Here is a 21,242-nt window from a genome sequence, read left to right as displayed (position 1 = left end):
TAAGCTTGCTCGATCATGTATTCCAACAGTTTCAATAAAAGTAGGCAATTTCACACATTTTGATGATTAGGATCTGCAATTCCATGCAAATCAAATCAATATGATAGACTCTGAATACCATTAACAGTAACAATTATTACAATGTATGCATTTTAATTATGCACTTTCACTGTCACTCCTTTTTGCTCTTTAATATGGGGTTTGTTGCATATGAATGTTTCTCTATCTAACATCTAAATATGAGCCACGTGATCATAAATTGGGGATACCAATTAGTTATCATAGCTTACGAGTATCATCGTGTTACGCATCTTTTGGAGAATGTTGGAATCTCATGTATTGTCTTGTCTAAGTTAAGCCCGGAGAACAGTAGATATAAAAAATCCAGTTTCAATGCATAAGCAAACATCAGTTGGAAAATCGAGGTCAATTTATAATACGATTTAAATATATATAAGTTCGTTTCCTTGCTTATATTCCATCTGGTTCATATTGAAAGTAGATACTCAACAGATATTGCCACTGTGTTCATTTATAAGAGTTGTAATTAATTTTTCAGGGAACAAGAGGTGTTAAATATATAATAAAATACAACCAAATAGACTGAAGTAAACCTATGCATATGATATCATGGCTACTTTAAAGCCTGATACCCAAATAATTGCTGGAAATGCAGCTGAGACCGAAAAACCTATTGTGAAGAAATCAAGTTCTTCAAAACCTGATGCTGGAGATGGTGAAGTTGAAAGTAAACCAAAGAAGGACAAGAAGAAATCCAAAAAGGAAAATTCCGATGGAAAGGATGAAACCAGTACTGCTAAAAAGACAAAAAAATCTAAAAACACAAAAAAATCCAAGGATAAAACAGAATCTTCTTCAACTGAGAAATTAGATGAGACATCCACAAGTGAAAGTCCATCTGAAGAAAGTTCAGAAAAACCTAAAAAATCCAAAAAATCCAAAAAGAAATCATCTGAAGGTAATGAAAATGTAGAAGCAAATTCTGAAAATGTTAAAGAAAAACCTGAAAAGAAGAAGAAATCAAAGAAATCTTCAAAAGAATCTACTCCTGAAACAGAGTCTGAAAATGTAGAAACAAAATCTGAAAAGAAGAAGAAATCAAAGAAACCAAAGAAATCTTCAAAAGAATCTACCCCTGAACCAAATTCTTCAACATCTACAGAACAATCTTCTGAAGCTAAATCTCAATCTTTCGGTTTCAAATATTCTGATAAAGTGTTTGACTTAACCGAGAAAACTGTAGATCAACCTAAGGAAGATACTCATGCAATCTATAAAGTTGAAAATAGACATGATTATGGTACTAAAGGTACTAAAGTTGACATTTTGACAAACCATATTTTGCTTGCGGTAGGTAACGATGTTCCTACTGAAAAAATCGACAAAGAATTGGTTCCTAAATTAGATGGTTGGTGGAAAACTGCCTTCATCTTTACTTATCATATCGATTTCAAACCCCAACAAAAAGGCCCTCCACGTAGAGGCAAACCAGTTCCACCACAGGAATTATCAAAGCCAAAGAAATATGAATTAATTGAAGCTTTACTGGATGAAGATGAAATCTTGTACAAGTATAGGGATCGTATCGCTTTCAATGGTGAAGATACTATTTATTCTCATGTGCCACTAGAAGAATTCACTTTGTTTGATGGTTGTTGGGAAGTCAGTAACAAGCAAAAGAAGAAGGTTGTTCCAGGTATGGGTGCTCCATCCAACAAAGCTTCTCTACAAAAAAAAATAGATCCAGAATTAGAAGAAATGGTTTCTCAAATCACTTTGAAATTCAGTGGTAAAGTAGGCTTGAAAGATATTTATAACGACACCACTACTCAAGACACCGAAGTACAGGAAAGTAGAATGTCTGCAATCGATAAGACATGTTTGCTATCTTTATTAGGTGCTAAGTTCATGAGTACAGATGATTTGATTTTCCAAGTTCAAGGTAACAAGTTCTTTATTTTCAATAATTTTGCTAAAGCTATCCCATTCCAAATCGGTGGTTATTTGTTGCAGGGTTTTACTGTTTCATTAACTCATGTTTATGGTGGTGTCGCTTTAAACACTGTCAGTGTTCCTGCTCCATTTATTAAACATACCAAGTACTTGCCAGGTGATCCAAGATTTAAAAACAATGAAAAGGAACAATTTACATTAATGGACTGGATCATTGAATGTTACCACCAATCTAAGGCTATAAGAGATATCAGATATAATCCAAAAACAGCTCCTCCACCATCAGTTAAAGATTTGAACTATTTTGTCGAAAAGAACACTGATATTTCAGCTTTGTTAAAGGGTTTAAAGGTTTACAGACCGTACATCAATTATAGTATCAATAAAGATGGTACCCCAAAACCACCAAGAAAGAGATCTTCTAAGGGTATTGTTGGATTTACCCGTGAATCTGCGGTATCCATGAGGTTTAATGTTCTTGAAAGTAGTTTGAAGAAGAACAGTGCTCCAAAACCTAATGAAAAACCTATCAATATCAATACTATTGATTATTTCAAGAGGAAATATGACATTACTTTGAAATATCCTGATATGAAGTTAGTAAACTTGGGCGGTAAAAATGATGTCGTTCCTCCTGAATGTTTGACTATTGTGCCGGGTCAAAAATTGAAGGGTCAAATTTTTGATACAAAAACTTATATCGACTTCAGTGCAATTAGACCAACTGAAAAGTTTGATTTAATCTCCAGGTTATCTATGCCAGCTATAAAAAGAGGGTTAACTGATTCTGAAAAGGAAGAATCATCAGCTCCTCACAATAGTGCTTATCAATTTATGAGAGTACCATCTCGTATTCTAGATGCCCCAGTTGTTCAGTTCAAAGAATCTACCTTTGAATATAAGGACAAGAGTTATGGAACTAAGCATGAAGAATCTAAAGGTAACTGGAACATGAAAGGTCACCAATTTATTTCCACTCCAGCCAAACAGGTCAACTTAAGAGCAATATTTATTAATAATGCTAACACAGCTCCACCAGCATCTATGGAAAGTGAACTTGACATCTCTATGGATAAATTCGCATCTGATGTTAAACAATTAGGTGTGGACTTCAACGTATCAGGTAAACCAATTCTAATTAATCAATTTGGTCCCCCAATTAAGAAATTCCAAGGTGGTGGCCGTGGTGGCCGTGGTGGTCGTGGTAGCCGTGGTGGCCGTGGTGGCCGTGGTGCTCCATCTGGTCCTCCAACTTTCGAAACCTCTCCAGGTGAGATATCTTTGTTAAACTTATTAGAAAATATTCCAAGCAATACCTATATTTTGTATGTATTGCGCCGTGGTAACGATTCTGCTGTTTATGATAGATTGAAATATATCACTGATTTGAAATTTGGTGCATTGAATTCCTGTGTTGTTTGGGACAACTTCAAAAAGAATTCTATTCAATATAATTCCAATGTTGTTATGAAGATGAACTTGAAGTTATTAGGTAGTAACCACTCTCTATCTATTGAAAACAACAAACTATTAATTGATAAGGAATCTAACTTGCCAATATTAGTGTTGGGTTCTGATGTGACACATTATCCTGAAAAGGATCAAAACTCTATTGCCTCGTTAGTAGGTTCATACGATGACAAATTTACCCAATTCCCTGGTGATTACATGCTTCAAGATGGTCCAGGTGAAGAAATAATTACTAATGTCGGTTCATTAATGTTGAACAGATTAAAGATATATCAAAAACATAATAATGGTAAATTACCAACGAAGATCATGTACTTCAGAGATGGTGTTTCAGTTGACCAATTCTCTCAAGTTGTTAAGATTGAAGTTAAGTCTATTAAGGAATCAGTCCGTAAATTTGGTCCTCAATTAAATGGTGGTAACAAATACGATCCACCAGTTACATGTATTGCCACTGTCAAAAGAAATCAAGTCAGATTTATTCCTATCCAAGAAAATGCGAAGAATGAAAAGGGTGAAGAAGTTGCTGTTCAATCCATGGGTAATGTTATGCCAGGTACTGTTGTAGACCGTGGTATCACATCTGTGGCACACTTTGATTTCTTTATCCAATCTCATCAAGCTTTGAAGGGTACTGGTGTCCCATGCCACTATTGGTGTCTATATGACGAAAACCAATCTACTTCTGACTACTTACAAGAAATATGTAACAACTTATGTTACATTTTCGGTAGATCTACTACCAGTGTAAAAGTCCCAGCCCCAGTATATTATGCCGATTTGTTGTGTACCCGTGCTACATGCTTTTTCAAGGCAGGTTTTGAACTTAATATGGCTCAAGCACCAAAGGAGAAGGGTTCTAAGGATCAACCTACTGTTTCCAAGAATGTTCTATTACCACAAGTTAACGATAACATTAAATCCGTAATGTATTACATTTGATCAATGCATAGTTATTCTGTTCATATTATCTAGATTACATTTTTTATAGTTTCAACTTAAACCAATCAATATTTTTCTACGTATATTAAAAAAAAATAAAATAAAAATATAATTCTAAGACAAAACCGAGTTATCAGCTATACAATTGACATTATTAACACTTTGACAATGTGCTATGCCATCTTAAACACATCATGATGTTCTTGGTATTTAGTTCCTTAACTTATAATTCAAATCTGAATAATTTTATATTTTCGGTTCACCGTTAAAACTTTACGCGTAGAAATTTTCTAGCTGGTTCCATTTCCTTCTTCGTTAATTTTTTTGCGATGAAAATTTTAAAGTCATCTCATTTAAAAATTATATTCTACATATAAAATAATTGTTAGTTTCATTCCAGAGTTGATTTTATATTTTGATTAAATAGTTCATAAGAACAAGCAATCAAACGATTCAAGCAAAATTAATTTGTAATTAACTGTAAAGTTAAAAGGAACTCGTTTTTGTTACAATAAATTTCATCAATTAACCAAAAAATAAATTTCCATGATGAGTGACATGTTGCCATTAGCCACTTACAGTGTCAATATCGAGCCATACGCTCCAACTCCGGCCATCGATGTTACCATGCCAGTCACTGTCCGTATTACTATGGCTGCTTTGAACCCAGAAAGTTACGATGATGAAAAGAAGCCATCTACTTTAAGAATGATTAAGAGAAACCCAGATTTTGATGATGAAGGTGACATCTTAGGTGATTACGATGAAGAAGAAATGGACAATGAAGAAGAAGAAGAAAATGAAGAAGCTAAATCTTCAAAGAAGAAGGAATCCAAGAAGGAATCCAAGAAGGCCTCTAAGAAGGACTCTAAGAAGGAAGAAAAAGAAGAAGATTCTGAAGAAGAAGATTCTGAAGAAGAAGATGACGAATTTGAAGAATATGTTTTATTAACCTTGTCTCCAGAATCCCAATACCAACAAGCTATTGATTTGACTATTGCTCCAGAAGAAGAAGTTCAATTTGTTGTCACTGGTTCTTATGCCATTTCTTTAACCGGTAACTTTGTTAAACATCCATTTGACACTCCATTTGAAGAAAGCGATGAAGAAGGTGAAGACGACTATGACGATGAATATTCTGATGAAGGTGAATATGATTTAACTCCAGATGAAGACGAAATCATTGATGATGAATTAGATGATTTAGAAGACGCCAGCGACGTCGAAGGCCGTATCGAAGAATTGATTGAAGAAGAAAGCAAGACTCAAAAGAAAAAACAAGACAAAAAGAGAAAGCAAACTGAAGAACCTGCCAAAGAAGCCAAGAAGGCAAAGAAGGTAAATTCAAGAAAGATTTGGAAGAAGGTCCAACCAAGAAGAAACAAGAAAAGAAGGAAGAAGCCAAGAAACCAAAGACTAAAGTTTTAGAAGGTGGTATTATTGTCGAAGACAGAGTTGTTGGTAAGGGTCCATTAGCTAAGAAATCCTCCAGAATTGGTATGAGATATATTGGTAAATTGAAGAACGGTAAAGTATTTGACAAGAACACTAGCGGTAAACCATTTGCCTTCAAATTAGGTCATGGTGAAGTCATCAAAGGTTGGGATGTCGGTGTTGCTGGTATGTCAGTCGGTGGTGAACGTAGAATTGTCATCCCAGCACCATATGCTTATGGTAAACAAGCATTGCCAGGTATTCCAGCCAACTCTGAATTAACTTTCGATGTCAAATTAGTCTCTATGAAATAGATGAAAAACTAGATTTTTTAAAACAAAAAATAACACAAACATTCAATTCTATCACACATTTATATATACATACATATATATATATATATATATATTATAATAAGACACAATAGAAACAACGTTTAAAAGTAAAACAATTGAGCCATCTATTCAGTACATTATCGACACAGCAATGTATCAGTAGAGATTGATATGACTAAATACATTCAACGGATAAAGAATCATTACAACAAGTGATTGCAATTACACTACAATATAATCGAATGAATTGGCGGTTGCTTAACTGGAAGTAAAGATGCAAAAACCAAACAGGTGTCAGATCTCACAGTATTGCATCTTACAGTACATCTGTATATGACTATTTAGAATACCTAAATTGGAGAGATTACAAATAGAAAACCAAGATACAAACCTTTAAAACTTGAAAAAACAATGACTAGAGCTTCCAATAAAAGATATCAACAATAGTAGAAGAATCTTGTATTATTGCTTTATTGTTATGTTATTGCTTTATAGTTATGTTAGTAAGCTAAGCTGAGCTTTGATCATCTCTGTATTTTATTTCCCCACCATTCCGACCGGTGTCAGGTAGATTGCTAATAAAGTTTACTGTATAGTATACGATCTGTTGCCTAAGGCGTGTGTCTATTTCTTTTCAGAGTAGTCAATTAGGGAACAGACACATTTGTCATTGTCATTGTCATTGTTTTGTTCAACTTGTCCAGTTCAGCATGATTGAAGATCATTCCTTTATAGATTCGTCACAATGATCGACTGATTAGTCAAGTATTTGAATGACCAATTGTATATAAAGAGTAATTTGAATTAAGAAACCTGAGTTAGATTTGTCGTTCTAATTGTTTACTTTTAATTTTTGTAAGACACATATATTGTTCTTATTATTATTGTTGTTGTTGTTGTGTTGTTGTTGACAAAAGTATTTGTGATATTTGGTTCTTGTTCTTTTCAATTATTATTACTATTACTTTTACTTTTACTTTTACTACTACTGGTACTAGTACTATTATAATATTATTATTTTAAAGACACAGTTGATAGTGTTGGAAAGAAAAAGTCAATAATAGCATAAAGGTCAAGAGATTATAGAATTTAACTTTTATTTATTTATCTATTTATTTATTATTTTCTTGGGAATTGTATTAAGAACATCTCATAAGGAAAATTAATAATATATACTGTACATTTTTTTTCTTCCCTTTATTTTATTCTACTTTAACGTTCTATATTTTCTAAATTTTTTTTTTAATATTATAGTATTAATAAAAAAAAAGTTACACCAACAGGTTATCCTTATTGTTTAGAAGCTGGCTTCTATTCAGATATCAATTATCCTGTTTTATTTTACTTTATTTTCTATAATTATTCTGTAAAAACCACACAACGCACAAGGAGTTGATTATTATTATCTACAACTCAGAAAGTTATTTTATTTTATTTTATTACTTTACTTTACTTTATTTTGATCGTCAATCAAGTTCTAGAGTTGTTCAAGATTTACTGCGAGAACAACAAGCAAACTGAAATAATAAACTTTCTACAAATTACTCTTTCTTTCACTAAAAGTCATTGAAAGTTTAATTTTTACTATTAATCAATTTTTGCCCACCATATTATACCATAGTGAGGAGACTAGACTAATAGGTTTTTCAAAACAAAACAAAACAAAACAAAAACTTATATTAGTGCTACCCTCTTTCACTTCACATTTTACTTTTGTTCCCATCCCTTTATATAGTTTGATAGATAGGTTACATTCAAGAAACCCAAGAATCATCACCCCTTCATTCCAGAAATCGTCTACCTCTAATACTACACAGTTAGCCGATTCTTTATTATTCCCTGCCATCCAGAACTTAGCCGCTGTTTGAATCAATTGCCATCCAACAGCCAAGAGTTCGTATCCCGCGAGATTATCAGTTTCCTTTCCTGAAACTCATCTCATCTCGTCCCCTCCCCTTATTTTTTTTGTTGTTTATTAATTTATTAATTTATATATTGCCAACCACACCATCCCAACCCCAACTGTTCATAGCACAGGGTCCTCCATCATCGCAAGAAAGAAAAAACATACTTTTTTTTTCTGTCAGATCCATCAACTCTTTCATCTTTGTTTGTTTTCTTTTGTTGATATCAGTCATTACTTTCTGTCATCTCGTTTCCCCTTTTAGGTTAAACAGTGACACCAAAAACAAGAACAAGAACAAGAACAAGAGCGATAAGAATAGCACGTTTGATTTAGATATAGATTCACTCTCGCACTCGCACTCGCACTCGCACCCTTATCTCAAGTCATTCAATCCATTTACTATTCCCGATTTGGTACTAGTGTGGTCCTCTTTTCGGTAAGTTATTTAAACAACAAGAAATTCTGACATTTTTAGTTTGCCTTCTTTCTTTCCTTCCCCTGTCTGGTCAAGTTCTTTCCCTAAAGCATTTCCAGTCCCTCTACTATCTTCTTTTTCCATCAATCGATTGTTAATAGTTGAAGAGGATCATCTTAACACAAAAATTTCAATAACTATCATTGCAAATCTATTTGATTTCTTTTTTTTTTTTTTTTTTTTCTTTTTTTCCCACTGACAAAGGAAACTTACTGAGAAGAATCTTTATTTTGAGACGTTGATATATAGGAAGCAAACTAGAAAGAAAGAGAGATAACTTACTTTTTTGTCGTTGTCACTTCACTTTCCTGGAAATATAAAATTTTTACAGACACTTTATCGTATCGTATCGCATCGTATCGCATCGCATCGCATCGCATCGTACCGTACCGTATCGGAGACTGTCTCATCGCTTCTCGTCGTACCAAAAACAATATTTCCTCCGTCGGAAATTTCACTTCCACTGGTTTGGTAGCAATTTCTTTTGGATTAAGTGTTCTTTTTCCGTACATATACATTTATTCATTCAAAGAATTTTGGTTCTCCGGTGTCCTAGAGACGTAATCAATTGCCATTGTTGGAAATCTCAACCTTTTTTACTTTTTATTTTTATTTTTTTCTTTAAAACCAAAAAATAATTGTTTTTAAAAAGAAGACGTCAACAACCATTAATAAAGGGAATTTCCCCATCTTTTATTCCGACCTCTAGATTGTTACTATTAGAGTTCTCTCTTTTTACTTTTTTTTTTTTAATTGATTTTTTTTAAAAGGAAGGAAAGAAATTAGTTAATTTCTTCTTAACTGTTGTTATACTTTTGGTTGTATTCTCACCAGAACTGATATCTTGGTTTCTGTTGTGAGTGTGTACCGTGCGTGAGTGTGTGCCATTTACATTTTTTTTTGTTGGATCGGTTCTAAAAAAGTTCTTTTTTTTTTAATTCTTGAAATTTAGTCAACTGGCATCCTATTGACATTTTTCAAGAGGAACAACACTTTTTTTTTTATCGATTTATCCATTGATTGTTTTATCGATCGATCAATTCTTCAGATTGAAATTATTTTTCCCTCTCCACTCCCATCCTATTTTTTTTTTTGGTTCGACCTTTCAATTTGCTCTTAACTTGAACCATTGAAAAATTACAAAAGTTTCAATTATTTGATTGTTTTCTTATTAAATTTCAATCGAATTCATCAAGGTCCAGAAGTAAAATACTTAAAGTCATCATCTATTATAATTCCAACAAGAAACTATTCTCACGACAATAAGAATTAAAGATCAAACCCTTTTTTTATTGATCTTTTCTTTTTTCTTCCCTCCATCGAAAAGTTTCCTAACAGTGACTTTTATAATTCTTTTTCATCTCCCACTACAACTGTAGTCCTCATTTTACTTCACACTTTTGGGCTTTAGTTTAAACCCAAAAATCTCATAACCATGGTTCTACTATTTCCTCAATTGAAAAAAGCCGCTGTGCCTTTAGCTCATGTCTCGAGATTATCGGCAAGACACCCTATTCATGTGATATTAATCACGTTGTTGATCTCCGCCGCTGCCTATTTGTCAGTTATTCAATATTATTTCGAAGTATGGTCATTAAATTCAAAAGGATTAATAGCAAACACATTTCTAAATTCTGATGAAATTTTTAAAGAATGTACTCACTACTACAAAAATCAACTAGAAGATTCTTGGATTTTATTATCCAGTTATGAAGCAAAAAATTTGAATAATGTACACTCCCATTATTATTTGTTCAATTTAACCTTTGATGGCGGCAATTCAACTTCTTTGTTCCCGTTAATTGGCAATACTGTTTTCGAAAATAACAATAGCAAATATATTTTACAACAAAATACAGAAATAAAATCCGAATATTTATCCAATGATAACACACAATGGAGATTGGTCAATGATAGAAAATATACTTTTAAAGTTCAAAATATATTGGTCTCAGTTTATGAAAATATCTTAGAAATGATCTATAATTTTGAAACATTTGATTTATGGATAATCGTCACCTCTTATTTGATGGTCTTTTACACATTATTAAACTTATACCAAGAAATGAACAAAATTGGCTCAAAGATCTGGTTAAGCTTATCAGCAATTGTCAGTTCTAGCTGTGCAATCATTTTAGCGCTGTATACAATTCCTTATATTGTCGATAAACCAATTGCTGCTTCAAATTTCTTTGAGGGTTTACCATTTATTCTAGTAGCTATTGGCTTCAAACATAAGATTAAATTAACAGAATATATTTTAGTAATGTTTGACAAACTAGGAATATCAGACAAAGAAACTACTGATAAAATCATATTTGATGCAATGATGGAAGAAGGAGGTCACTTAGTACAAGATTATTTATTCTGTATTGTGGGCTTCATGGCATGCGGAATCTATGCCAGACATTTGGAAGTGTTGACAAACTTTTGTATGCTAACAGCATTGATCTTAGTTTATGGATTGGTTTTGACTACCACTTTCTACTCTGCAATCCTTTCCTTAAAATTAGAGATCAACACCATCCATAAGTCTACTATTATAAAACAAAATTTAGAAGAAGAAGGTGTTTCAGCGACAACCGCAAGTATTATTTGTGCTTCCGAAAGTAATCAGAATACTTTTTTCCTTAACTCTGATTTTGCAATCAAATTAGCAAAATTTTCTATTGTAGGTTTAATCATCTCATTAAATGTCTATAATTTTGGTGACAGATGGAAGAATGGCAATTTACAAAAGCCTTTTTCCAATGATAAGAAAAAACCAATTCTTCCAGATTTCCTTGTTTCAAGTGGAGTTTTTGATGAAAATAATTATGTACTTATTTCTATTGCCCCAACGCAATATTACCAACCTATGAAACCATATCATCAAGTAGAAGATGTTATATTTAAATTTCTCAAACATTTAAGTTTTGCAATCAGAGATAGATTTGTGAGCAAAATGATACTAATCGCATTTGTCATAAGTATGTCAATTAATGTATATTTATTGAATGCTGCAAGAATTCATTCTGATTATACCGCAGTTCAGTTAAAAAAGAGAAAGGCAAGACAAAAAATCGAATCATCACCAAAGAGTGGTCCATCTATATCTAGTCGCCTAATAGAGCAAAGAACTGCAAGCTATTCTCCCCTTTCAAGCGCAGAAACAGTTGCTACTGACTCCCCACTATCTACCGAGGAAGATTATAGTACAGATGATGTCGATAGTGACACAAATATACTGTCATCAAGACCTTTAGAAGAGTTAGAAACAATATTGAAAGAAGGTAATGTTCAAAGTTTGAAAAATAGAGAAGTTGTGACACTGGTGGTCAACAATAAATTACCTTTATATTCATTGGAAAAGCAACTAAAAGATAATACTCGCGCAGTTCTTGTACGTCGTAAGGCTCTCTCCGTTTTAGCTGACGCACCAGTATTGGCTACAAATCGACTACCTTACAAATTTTATGATTATGATAGAGTTTTTGGAGCATGTTGTGAGAATGTTATTGGTTACATGCCTTTACCAGTTGGTATAATCGGTCCGCTTATAATTGATGGTGTCTCTTATCACATACCAATGGCCACAACCGAAGGATGTTTAGTTGCATCAGCAATGCGCGGTTGTAAAGCAATAAATGCAGGAGGTGGTGTATCTACAGTTATAACTAAAGATGGTATGACAAGAGGGCCTTGTGTACGTTTCCCAACTTTACAAAGAGCTGGCTCTTGTAAGATTTGGTTAGACTCAGAGGAAGGTCAAAACAAAATCAAGAAAGCGTTCAATTCTACATCTAGATTTGCAAGATTACAACATATTCAAACTGCCTTGGCTGGTGATTTGTTATTTATTCGTTTCAGAACAACTACTGGTGACGCGATGGGTATGAACATGATATCAAAAGGTGTTGAATTTTCTTTACATCAAATGACCAATGAATATGGATGGGGCGATATGGAAATTGTTTCAGTTTCTGGTAACTACTGTACAGATAAAAAGCCAGCGGCAATTAACTGGATTGAAGGTCGTGGTAAAAGTGTTGTTGCAGAGGCTACAATTCCTGGTGATGTTGTAAATAAAGTTCTAAAAAGTGATGTGAATGCTCTTGTTGAATTAAATATCGCAAAGAACTTAATTGGATCTGCCATGGCTGGTTCTGTTGGTGGATTTAATGCGCATGCGGCAAATCTGGTAACAGCTGTCTATTTAGCATTAGGACAAGATCCCGCTCAAAATGTTGAAAGTTCTAACTGTATAACATTGATGAAAGCAATAAATGGTGATCTTAGAATTTCAGTATCGATGCCTTCCATCGAAGTGGGTACAATTGGTGGAGGTACAGTGTTAGGACCACAATCTGCAATGTTAGATTTATTAGGTGTTCGTGGACCACACTCTACCGAGCCAGGAACAAATGCAAGACAGCTTGCCAAGATAGTTGCTAGTACTGTGTTAGCTGGTGAGTTATCATTATGTGCTGCCCTTGCTGCTGGTCATTTAGTTCAGAGTCATATGGTTCATAATCGCGCCAATAAATCAGATAATTCGCAGAATGGTACAAATAATTCTAATGGCATCACATCATGCATTAAATCGTGATCTGTCTTTGCTTAGCATAAAGTATTAAATACTTCATAGGTCTTATAGTATGCCTTACATAATTGCACTATATAGTAATACAAACTAGTGATACAAGTTAACTACTTTAAGGTTCGAGATTATTTGAGAACTCAGCATCACTCAGAATCCCTTAGCATTTTACTATTTCACAAGAAGTATAATTATTTAGCTATTTTATTATTAGTGAGATCAGATCTTAAGATTCAAATGGGAGGAAGTAGGATTTATCAAGCGATGCTGTTAAACTTTTATATAACGTAGGGACTTAAACATTAACCAATGGAGATAAGACTTAATATATGTATATATATTATGGAAAAATGATCTTAATAATACATGTGTAAAAATTGAAGCCTAATTTCAAATACAGATGGAAATAAAAAAGGTAATTAACTTGATAATATATATTATTATTATTTTCCCAGTACAAAAACTTAAATTAATCTACATTGTAAATGACATTATAATCCTAAGTTCTTATATATACATATAACTATTTATTAATTATGTATCGATGAATGATAGTTTCTATTTGAAGTGGCATTAATTATTTATCATTGGTACTAAAAAGGCTTCTAATGATTGTAAGAACTTTTTGTTTGTAATTTTCCTTATACCTTGACCTCTCATCTCAGATTCATTGTCAGCAAAGTCTTGAGGTGATAATAAATTGTGAGAAACGTATTTAACATATATATGTGAATAAATATATTGAAGTACTTGTGAATATGATTGTTGTTTGAAATCTGTAAGTAAGACAAGCCAAAGACCTGAGGCAGTACAGTAGGTATGAACTCTATATTTCCCAGTGGATATACTTCTTACATCATTAGTATTAGAACCTTTTGATAATTTTTGAGTAATTGAACGTAAAGAATAGATCATACCATACAGAAGTTTGGCTGTTTCTTCATTTTGTTTAGAGTTCATAGTACCGCTATTTGTATCAGCAGCTAAGGTCCATTCTCTATTAAAAATACAGTTACAATGTTTATCGAAGATCCAAAAAGAGTATATAGCCATGATTGTATTTCGTCTAACTAGTTGGTAAGCTGGTTGGTTAAGACGTATCCTTTGAATGCCAACCTTTCCTTGGCTTTATCCATTTCATTGATTTATGATTGTTTGTTTTAATATATAAGGTTGAATTTTTCGAATTATTTCAAATTGATGAAGTATGAAAATGCCAAGATAAATTAAGAAGTGGATGAAAAGAGCTTTATTATAAATGAATAGATCGAGAATGTCATATTTACTGGAATATAAGTTTACTATTATGAGTAATTTGTTATACAGAATTATATAAAAAGATATTTACAAAAAAAATCCACACTTTGATGGTCAAAGAAGGCATAGGATTAGTACTGGCTTAAAATGTTTTTGAAAGATGTTCAAATGATAATGTTGAAGCAAGAAGCCAAAGAAATCAATCTTTAATTTCACCAGCATCTTCAATTACAATTTTAGCTTTTGGAGCACCACTCATGTCACCTAGGGATTCGATTTTTTTAACAATATCCATACCTTTAGTGACTTCACCAAAGACGACATGTTTACCATCCAACCAAGGACATGGGACAGTAGTAATGAAGAATTGGGAACCATTTGTGTTTGGACCAGCATTTGCCATTGATAACAAACCTGATTTATCGTGGACTTTTTCAAAATTTTCATCAGGAAACTTACTACCATAGATAGATTTACCACCGTAACCGCCTGCTAAATCAGTGTCACCACCTTGAATCATGAATTGTGGAATAATTCTATGGAAGGGAACACCCTTGTATCCAAACCCTTTTTCACCAGTGCATAAAGCTCTAAAATTGTTGGCAGTTTTTGGTACAACTTCATCGTACAAGTTAAATTCAATTCTACCTACTTTTTCACCATTGATTGATGGTTCAAAATAAACCTTTGAACCAAATCTAGCAGATGTGGAAGAGAATAAACGAGTTTGTGAGATTACAGAACGTTTGAACATTGTTTATAGTTGTTGGGGGGGTGGGAATTCGGTTTCCTGGAATGGTATTTTGGATATCGACAATGTTTAAAATTAGGAGGACGTTAGAGATAAGCCAATACAATTGACCAAGTTAGACCAATTTATCATTATTATATATCTGTCAAATTCTCAAAGACCATGATACCATTAGTGAAAGACGAACGATAGTGTGTATGTATGTTGAATTATTTTTTGGATGAATCAGTTGTTGGTCGTCAAGGCTAAAATGTTATTCGAAGTATAAATAATTCTCCAGTGAAACTAACCCATACACCACACTGATTATTATTCTCTTTTGTTTTTAGCCCTTGGATATCTCTCCCCATAATAACCAGAGCCATATGCACTCACTCACTCACTTACAATATACAAATATCCTTTATTATTTCTTATACTATAGAGGGATAGGATCTGACCAAAGTAATTCTATCAAAAAGGGAATACAACCAACACATTACCCTTTCGAACTGACTTAATTGAGCAATTCACAAAGAGGCAAGCATTGAAAGCCATGCAAGGCTAAGTCAATTGTCCTAATTCATCCATCCACACAGGCAGAACAGAACAGAACAGAACAGAACAGAACAGAACAGAACAGAACAGAACAGAACAGAACAGCATAACCAACGATAATGAAGTCTTTCTGCCCTTCAGGAAACAATGATTTCAACGAAGTAACTAAAATAGAATAAAAATCAAATGTCAGTTTTAACTTTAACCTTAACAACTGACATGCTCGACAACAATAACCCCTCCTCCCCGCAAGTGTTTAAAGGCTTAAATTTAGCAAATTGATATAATCCATTAAATGGATCAAACAGATAAATTCAATTCAATTAAAACAAAGCCTTGCTCGCTTGATTGTAATGTAATCCCTCCTAACCTTGAAACTGAGAAGCTTCTTCTGCTCTCGAGAGGGCATCTACAATTAATCAACATAAACCATCTTGTAACCACCAATTCATCAATTAATCTTTAATCTTTCCCACCTTTTACCCTTACCCTTACCTTTACCTTAACCTTTACCATTCTGTTCTTGAGTGTTGCTTTCAATTATATCCGTAACCAGAACCTCAGATAACCTGAAGAACCTCAATTTGAAAGGTCAAGAGTGTTTGCTTAATTCGATAATTCGTCATTTGAATAAATTTCAATAATTATTGATCAATCCAATCGTTATAACTAAACCTCCCTTTGCCTTATTCAATCGTTCCGTTCCATTGACGTTATTGATTCTGTTCTTGTTCTGTTTTAAGCTGACACGATTATTGATTGATAATTAAGTAATGAGTGTTTGAATATATGGTAGATATGTGTCTTGCTTATAATGAAGTGTCTCAATCATTTCATGTGTTCGTGCATCTACTATTATGTTTGTTTGTCTGTTTTATTTTCATAAATGTGGTATGGTATGGCAAGCAAATAGGGGAAAACTTATCATTTTCTTATATTTTGGTTGCTATTTGCTAGTTGTCAACTTGTTGAAGTTTAAAGTTCTTTATATTCATTTGATTTGATTTAGTCTTGCATTTGTCTTTCCTCGATCTTCTTTCTCTTGGAATATTATCGTTTACATTGTATTGATTGTTTGTTAATGGTAATTCATGATAATTAATAATTAATGATTAATAACTTATCCCATTATTGGCATTGCCATTGTTGTTCTTGTTCTTGTTCTTGTTATCGTTTTCGTTTTCGTTCTTGTTTGCTAGTTTTTTTCCATTTGCTCAATATCTTGGATCATCTTAGCAACTAACTATCTCGTTTTCCCTCTTTCTTGTTTGTTAGTGGGGTTATTTCGTTACAATACTTCATAAGAAAGGAATTAAAAGCACACATTAGTTACCAGTCCTCTCATATCCCTCTTCTTTAAACAGGGATACTATTTTGTTTATTTGCAATATGCATATGCTATATATGCTTTAAGTTTTTATTTTGTTTTATTTTAAACCTAATTATATTAAACAGAGTATTATACCTATATATATTATTATTATTATTATTATTATTATTTATCAAGTTCGCAGATTTGGGTAAGTAACAAGACTTAGGAACCATTCTTAATAAGACACTGGCTGATAGTATATTCACCCCCACCCACTCCCCTCTAGCAAAGCTTCAAGGCTGGTATATCTGTATATTTTAACATTAATTGCTTTACCTCCCCATTGTTGCAGCAGCATTATCGGTTTTTAGCTAGGGAAAGATATATTCAAATTATACGCTGATTGTAATATTTAAGAGACTGCGTTAATGCAAAAAATTGAGAATCATAGCTTGATATTGAAAAGTCCTAGGTGTATTGATTAAACTGTCATTTCATCCCAATACTCGACTCACTCCATTATATTATATTACATTTTTTTTGACTTCTTAGCATTAAAAACATCGTCCCTTTAGTTAACTTTTCATTTTAAAGGTCTTCAAGAGACTTCACGCTATTTAGCAAACTTTTCAGAGATATTTAACATTAAAATAATAATAATACTATTAATAGGGATAGTAATAATAAAGAAACACTATACAATACTAGAATTAACATATATTCAAAGTTACTCATATATTAATTAAACATGTCAGCTAATCACCCAGATCTTCCTCATAGGAAGCCCTCTGTAATAAGACATGCAATCTCATCGATTTTAGGTACAGGTTCACCGGTAGAACCTCAACCGTTTAATAGGCCAAGAAGAAATACCACTTTCCATTCATCTACAGGTCATTCAAATAGCATTTCACCTCGTGGTATTCATGGAAGTAATAATCATTCATCACATAACCTCCTACAACCGATTATTGATGACCGTGGTAAAAATCGTAGACATAGTACTAATTCAATTTCTCATCCCAACCCAATTCATAATAATAAAAGAGACAGTGTCATATCGTCAAGTTCTGATGCAATTACATTTAATGACTCTGCTTCAAGTTCACCAACAATACCAGGCTCTGAAATTTCCTTTGGAAAAGAATTCCTAACTGAATATTTATTAGAGAGAGGCTTCTTACCTCAGAAAGTTGTAATAGATAAACAAAATGTCCAGATTTCAGTGGCAACTTCTGGAAATTGTGTATTTTTACCAACTATGTCATCTACTGATGACGAATACTTATCAAGATTAAATGGATTGGTTGGCGATGATTTGGATTTCCAAACAGAAGTTGGCTCCATTAGCCAGTCAACTAATACAGACAATGCAAATAACATGCAACGGGCAAATACTCAGTCATCTTCAATTACAAATAATTCCCAATTTAGTACCAGCAATAACAATCTAACTACACCAAGTGCTAGATCGTCGAGAAGTAGTAACGCAAGGCAGATGAATCAATCGAGAACTACACCAAGTTTGGAAGTAGACGATTCGATGACAAACTATACAGTTGCTGTTATTCTTTCTTTAAAGAAAAAATTAAAACTATCTGAGATCAAGGTTAATTTATGTTCAAGAATTAGAATATATTGGCATGACGGTGTACCGCCAACTAAAACATTCAAAGAAGAAGTGTACCATGCAGGTTCATCAAGTTGGTCATTGACTTCAGATAACTTTAATTTATTTGTTCCTTCAAACGTTTCGAAATCAGAAAAGATAGTGGAGAATAAATCAGAACTAAGACCAACAGTTTTATTTAAGAATTTGGATGATCAAAACAAAAATTATATTGATAAACAAAAGACGAAGCAGAATATGTTAAAAAGTTTAAATACAAAGTCTCCCCAATATCTAGCCCCTGGTGACTATGTTTTTATCTTGCCAATTATTTTCACAAATCATATACCTGAATCATTATATCTTCCTTCAGCAAGAGTTGGTTATAGATTATGTGTTGCCATGAAGACTTTAGACAATCCGCTATCTACAGGAGCAAGTGACATGCCATCTCAGGACAAGAATTCTACTTCGCATTCAAAAATTAATGAATCAGATCACGGTAGTAATCATGCATCTAAAGGAAACTCTATCTTCAACAAAGTTAAAAAACAACTTCATATACAATCTCATTCTCAAAAGTCAGATTCAGATAATTCAAACGGGATATATACAGAGTATCCTATTAATATTGTAAGAGCACCTCCTCCTATTTCACTTTCGACAGCAAATAAATCAATTTATATCAATAGAGTTTGGTCAAATGCTTTGTCCTATGAAATTTCCTTTGGACAGAAGTTTGTTCCGCTTAGTGGTAAATTTCCTATAAAGATTAAATTAGCTCCACTAATTAAAAATATTAGTGTGAAACGTATTAGAGTAAGCATAGTGGAAAAGATTACCTTCGTTAGTAAGAATTTAGAATATGAGTATGATCAAATTGATATTTTAGCCAAGGACCCATATAATCCATACTATAGTGAATTTGAATCAAGGCGAAAGAAAGATCGTAATTTGGCTCTGTTGGAAATCAGAACTAAAGAAAAAGGTTCCCGGGCAATTAGGGAAGAGATCATTGATAACTGTATAAACGAAAATTTACTATCTTATAGTACCATCAAAAAGGAGAGTAAAGATAAGAAGCATGAAGAAATAGTTGGTTTCAATGATTCGATTACAATACTGTCAAATTTGGAGTTTCCAAAATATGCTGATTTAGATCAAAAGACTGCTAAAACAATCCCACCTTACGGTATTGATCTTTTTAATATGGAAGCTGTACCAGAAGTATCAAGGAAAGATAGCCAGTCCCATAAAGGAAGTATTGTTGGGTTTTTGGCTGGCCGTAGATCATCTTTTAATGCTAAACAGCCTGATTCTCCCTCTATTAAGGACCCAAGATATCACGAGACTAAATTCACTTCTTCATCAGAAATACCTGTCAAATACCATACTAAGTTGAACAAAGCAAAAAGAGGATTATATTTGGATAGTTTAAATTTTCCAAATATTCATAGCAGGCATAAGTTAGAAATTATGTTCAGAATATGTAGACCTGATGCAAATGATCCAGAAAGATTTAGAAATTACGAAGTTTTGATTGACATTCCTATATTTTTGGTTTCTGAATTATGTAACAGTGGTAATCTTGAACTCCCAACGTATGCTGTCGCTACAAGTGAGCCATTGCTACCTCAAGAAATGGTGTTAACTTCACCACCCACATTTGAAGAAGCAATATCAGTTCCTGCTTCTCCGGTTGCCTCTCCTATATTATCTCCATTAGGATCACCTAACATGGGACCTGATTTTTACGGTGATAACTTAAATATTCAACAATTAACGCTATCGAGACAATCGTCAATCAGTGGGCCTAGTGGCTCGATGCCACATTCCGAATCAAGAGGCCATATCAGTTCAGTTCAAAATACTACAATGAATAGGACTGAAAGTGGGAATAGATACAACAATCTTGATGATGTTTTGACGGGCAGTACGGCACTATCACATAGTTTCGGAGAAGTTGAAAGAACTACAAGCCGCAAGACGTGCGAAGAGCCCTGAAAGTAATAATCCTCTCTTCAAAGAAGATTATACGCTGACTCAAAATGTAGGAATCTCGAAAGGAATCGAAGCTAAACATGAAGAAGTGCAGTCTACCATCAGTAGCGGACAACGATACCCAAAACCTCCAAAGTACGATGATGTAGTTCGTTAGAAAGACATTAACAAGAAAAGTAATATCATCGTGATATGGTAACAAGATGGTTCAATAAAAGTACCTGTAATCGTGATAACTTTTTCTTTTCAACTCATGACTTATAAAAACTAAAAACAATCTTTAATCAAGATTTTATGGAAATTCATATAACCTAATTTGTGATCTGAACTTTTTAGCATTTCTCAAACTTTCTTTACATAGACATAATAAATATATAGATGTATATATTATAAAACTACATTCTTAGCATTTGAATCAATAAGGTACCAGTAATGTGACATTGTTCACTTAAACCAGTTTTGATATCCATTTTATTTACCATATTAAATTTAACAGCAGATGCTTAATTTTTGATGCCCGGGCTTATTTGATTGAATTTAATCACCTCGTAAACATATACTTGAAAATATTGAATATATCAAACATCAAGCATAAATGAACATAAATGGAGGTATCGATTGAATGGGCTGTTTTAATCTTCTGGTTGAAATAGTACAATG

At 33.0% G+C, this 21,242-nt stretch overlaps 5 protein-coding genes and 1 further gene across 5 annotated transcripts, besides 2 other annotated features; 4 read left to right on the top strand and 2 right to left on the bottom strand.

Moving 5' to 3' along the window:
• Positions 1 to 630: 630 nt before the first annotated feature.
• On the top strand, positions 631 to 4,386 carry Kpol_520p25 (uncharacterized protein; the record flags this gene model as incomplete). Its single annotated transcript, XM_001644411.1, has 1 exon — positions 631 to 4,386. The coding sequence occupies one exon, from the start codon at positions 631 to 633 to the stop codon at positions 4,384 to 4,386; it is 3,756 nt and encodes a 1,251-aa protein (XP_001644461.1).
• A 546-nt stretch (positions 4,387 to 4,932) lies between these two features.
• Positions 4,933 to 5,811: a sequence feature (similar to hypothetical protein; correction of possible frameshift sequencing error~similar to Saccharomyces cerevisiae FPR4 (YLR449W) and FPR3 (YML074C)).
• On the top strand, positions 4,933 to 6,134 carry Kpol_520p24 (the record flags this gene model as incomplete).
• Positions 5,814 to 6,134: a sequence feature (similar to hypothetical protein; correction of possible frameshift sequencing error~similar to Saccharomyces cerevisiae FPR4 (YLR449W) and FPR3 (YML074C)).
• Positions 6,135 to 9,971: 3,837 nt separating this feature from the next.
• Positions 9,972 to 13,124, top strand: Kpol_520p23 (uncharacterized protein; the record flags this gene model as incomplete). The annotated part of the gene is made up of 1 exon (XM_001644410.1): positions 9,972 to 13,124. One exon carries the CDS (start codon positions 9,972 to 9,974, stop codon positions 13,122 to 13,124), a length of 3,153 nt encoding a protein of 1,050 aa, XP_001644460.1.
• Positions 13,125 to 13,688: 564 nt separating this feature from the next.
• BET5 (TRAPP subunit BET5) lies at positions 13,689 to 14,168 on the bottom strand (the record flags this gene model as incomplete). Its single annotated transcript, XM_001644409.1, has 1 exon — positions 13,689 to 14,168. One exon carries the CDS (start codon positions 14,166 to 14,168, stop codon positions 13,689 to 13,691), a length of 480 nt encoding a protein of 159 aa, XP_001644459.1.
• Positions 14,169 to 14,571: 403 nt separating this feature from the next.
• CPR3 (peptidylprolyl isomerase CPR3) lies at positions 14,572 to 15,126 on the bottom strand (the record flags this gene model as incomplete). The annotated part of the gene is made up of 1 exon (XM_001644408.1): positions 14,572 to 15,126. The coding sequence occupies one exon, from the start codon at positions 15,124 to 15,126 to the stop codon at positions 14,572 to 14,574; it is 555 nt and encodes a 184-aa protein (XP_001644458.1).
• Positions 15,127 to 17,720: 2,594 nt separating this feature from the next.
• On the top strand, positions 17,721 to 20,585 carry Kpol_520p20 (arrestin C-terminal domain-containing protein; the record flags this gene model as incomplete). Its single annotated transcript, XM_001644407.1, has 1 exon — positions 17,721 to 20,585. The coding sequence occupies one exon, from the start codon at positions 17,721 to 17,723 to the stop codon at positions 20,583 to 20,585; it is 2,865 nt and encodes a 954-aa protein (XP_001644457.1).
• Positions 20,586 to 21,242: the final 657 nt, after the last annotated feature.

This window comes from Vanderwaltozyma polyspora, genomic scaffold (genome assembly GCF_000150035.1).
Source record: "Vanderwaltozyma polyspora DSM 70294 KpolScaffold520 genomic scaffold, whole genome shotgun sequence".
Classification (NCBI taxonomy): domain Eukaryota; kingdom Fungi; phylum Ascomycota; class Saccharomycetes; order Saccharomycetales; family Saccharomycetaceae; genus Vanderwaltozyma; species Vanderwaltozyma polyspora.
This window is presented reverse-complemented; position numbering and strand designations above follow the sequence as displayed.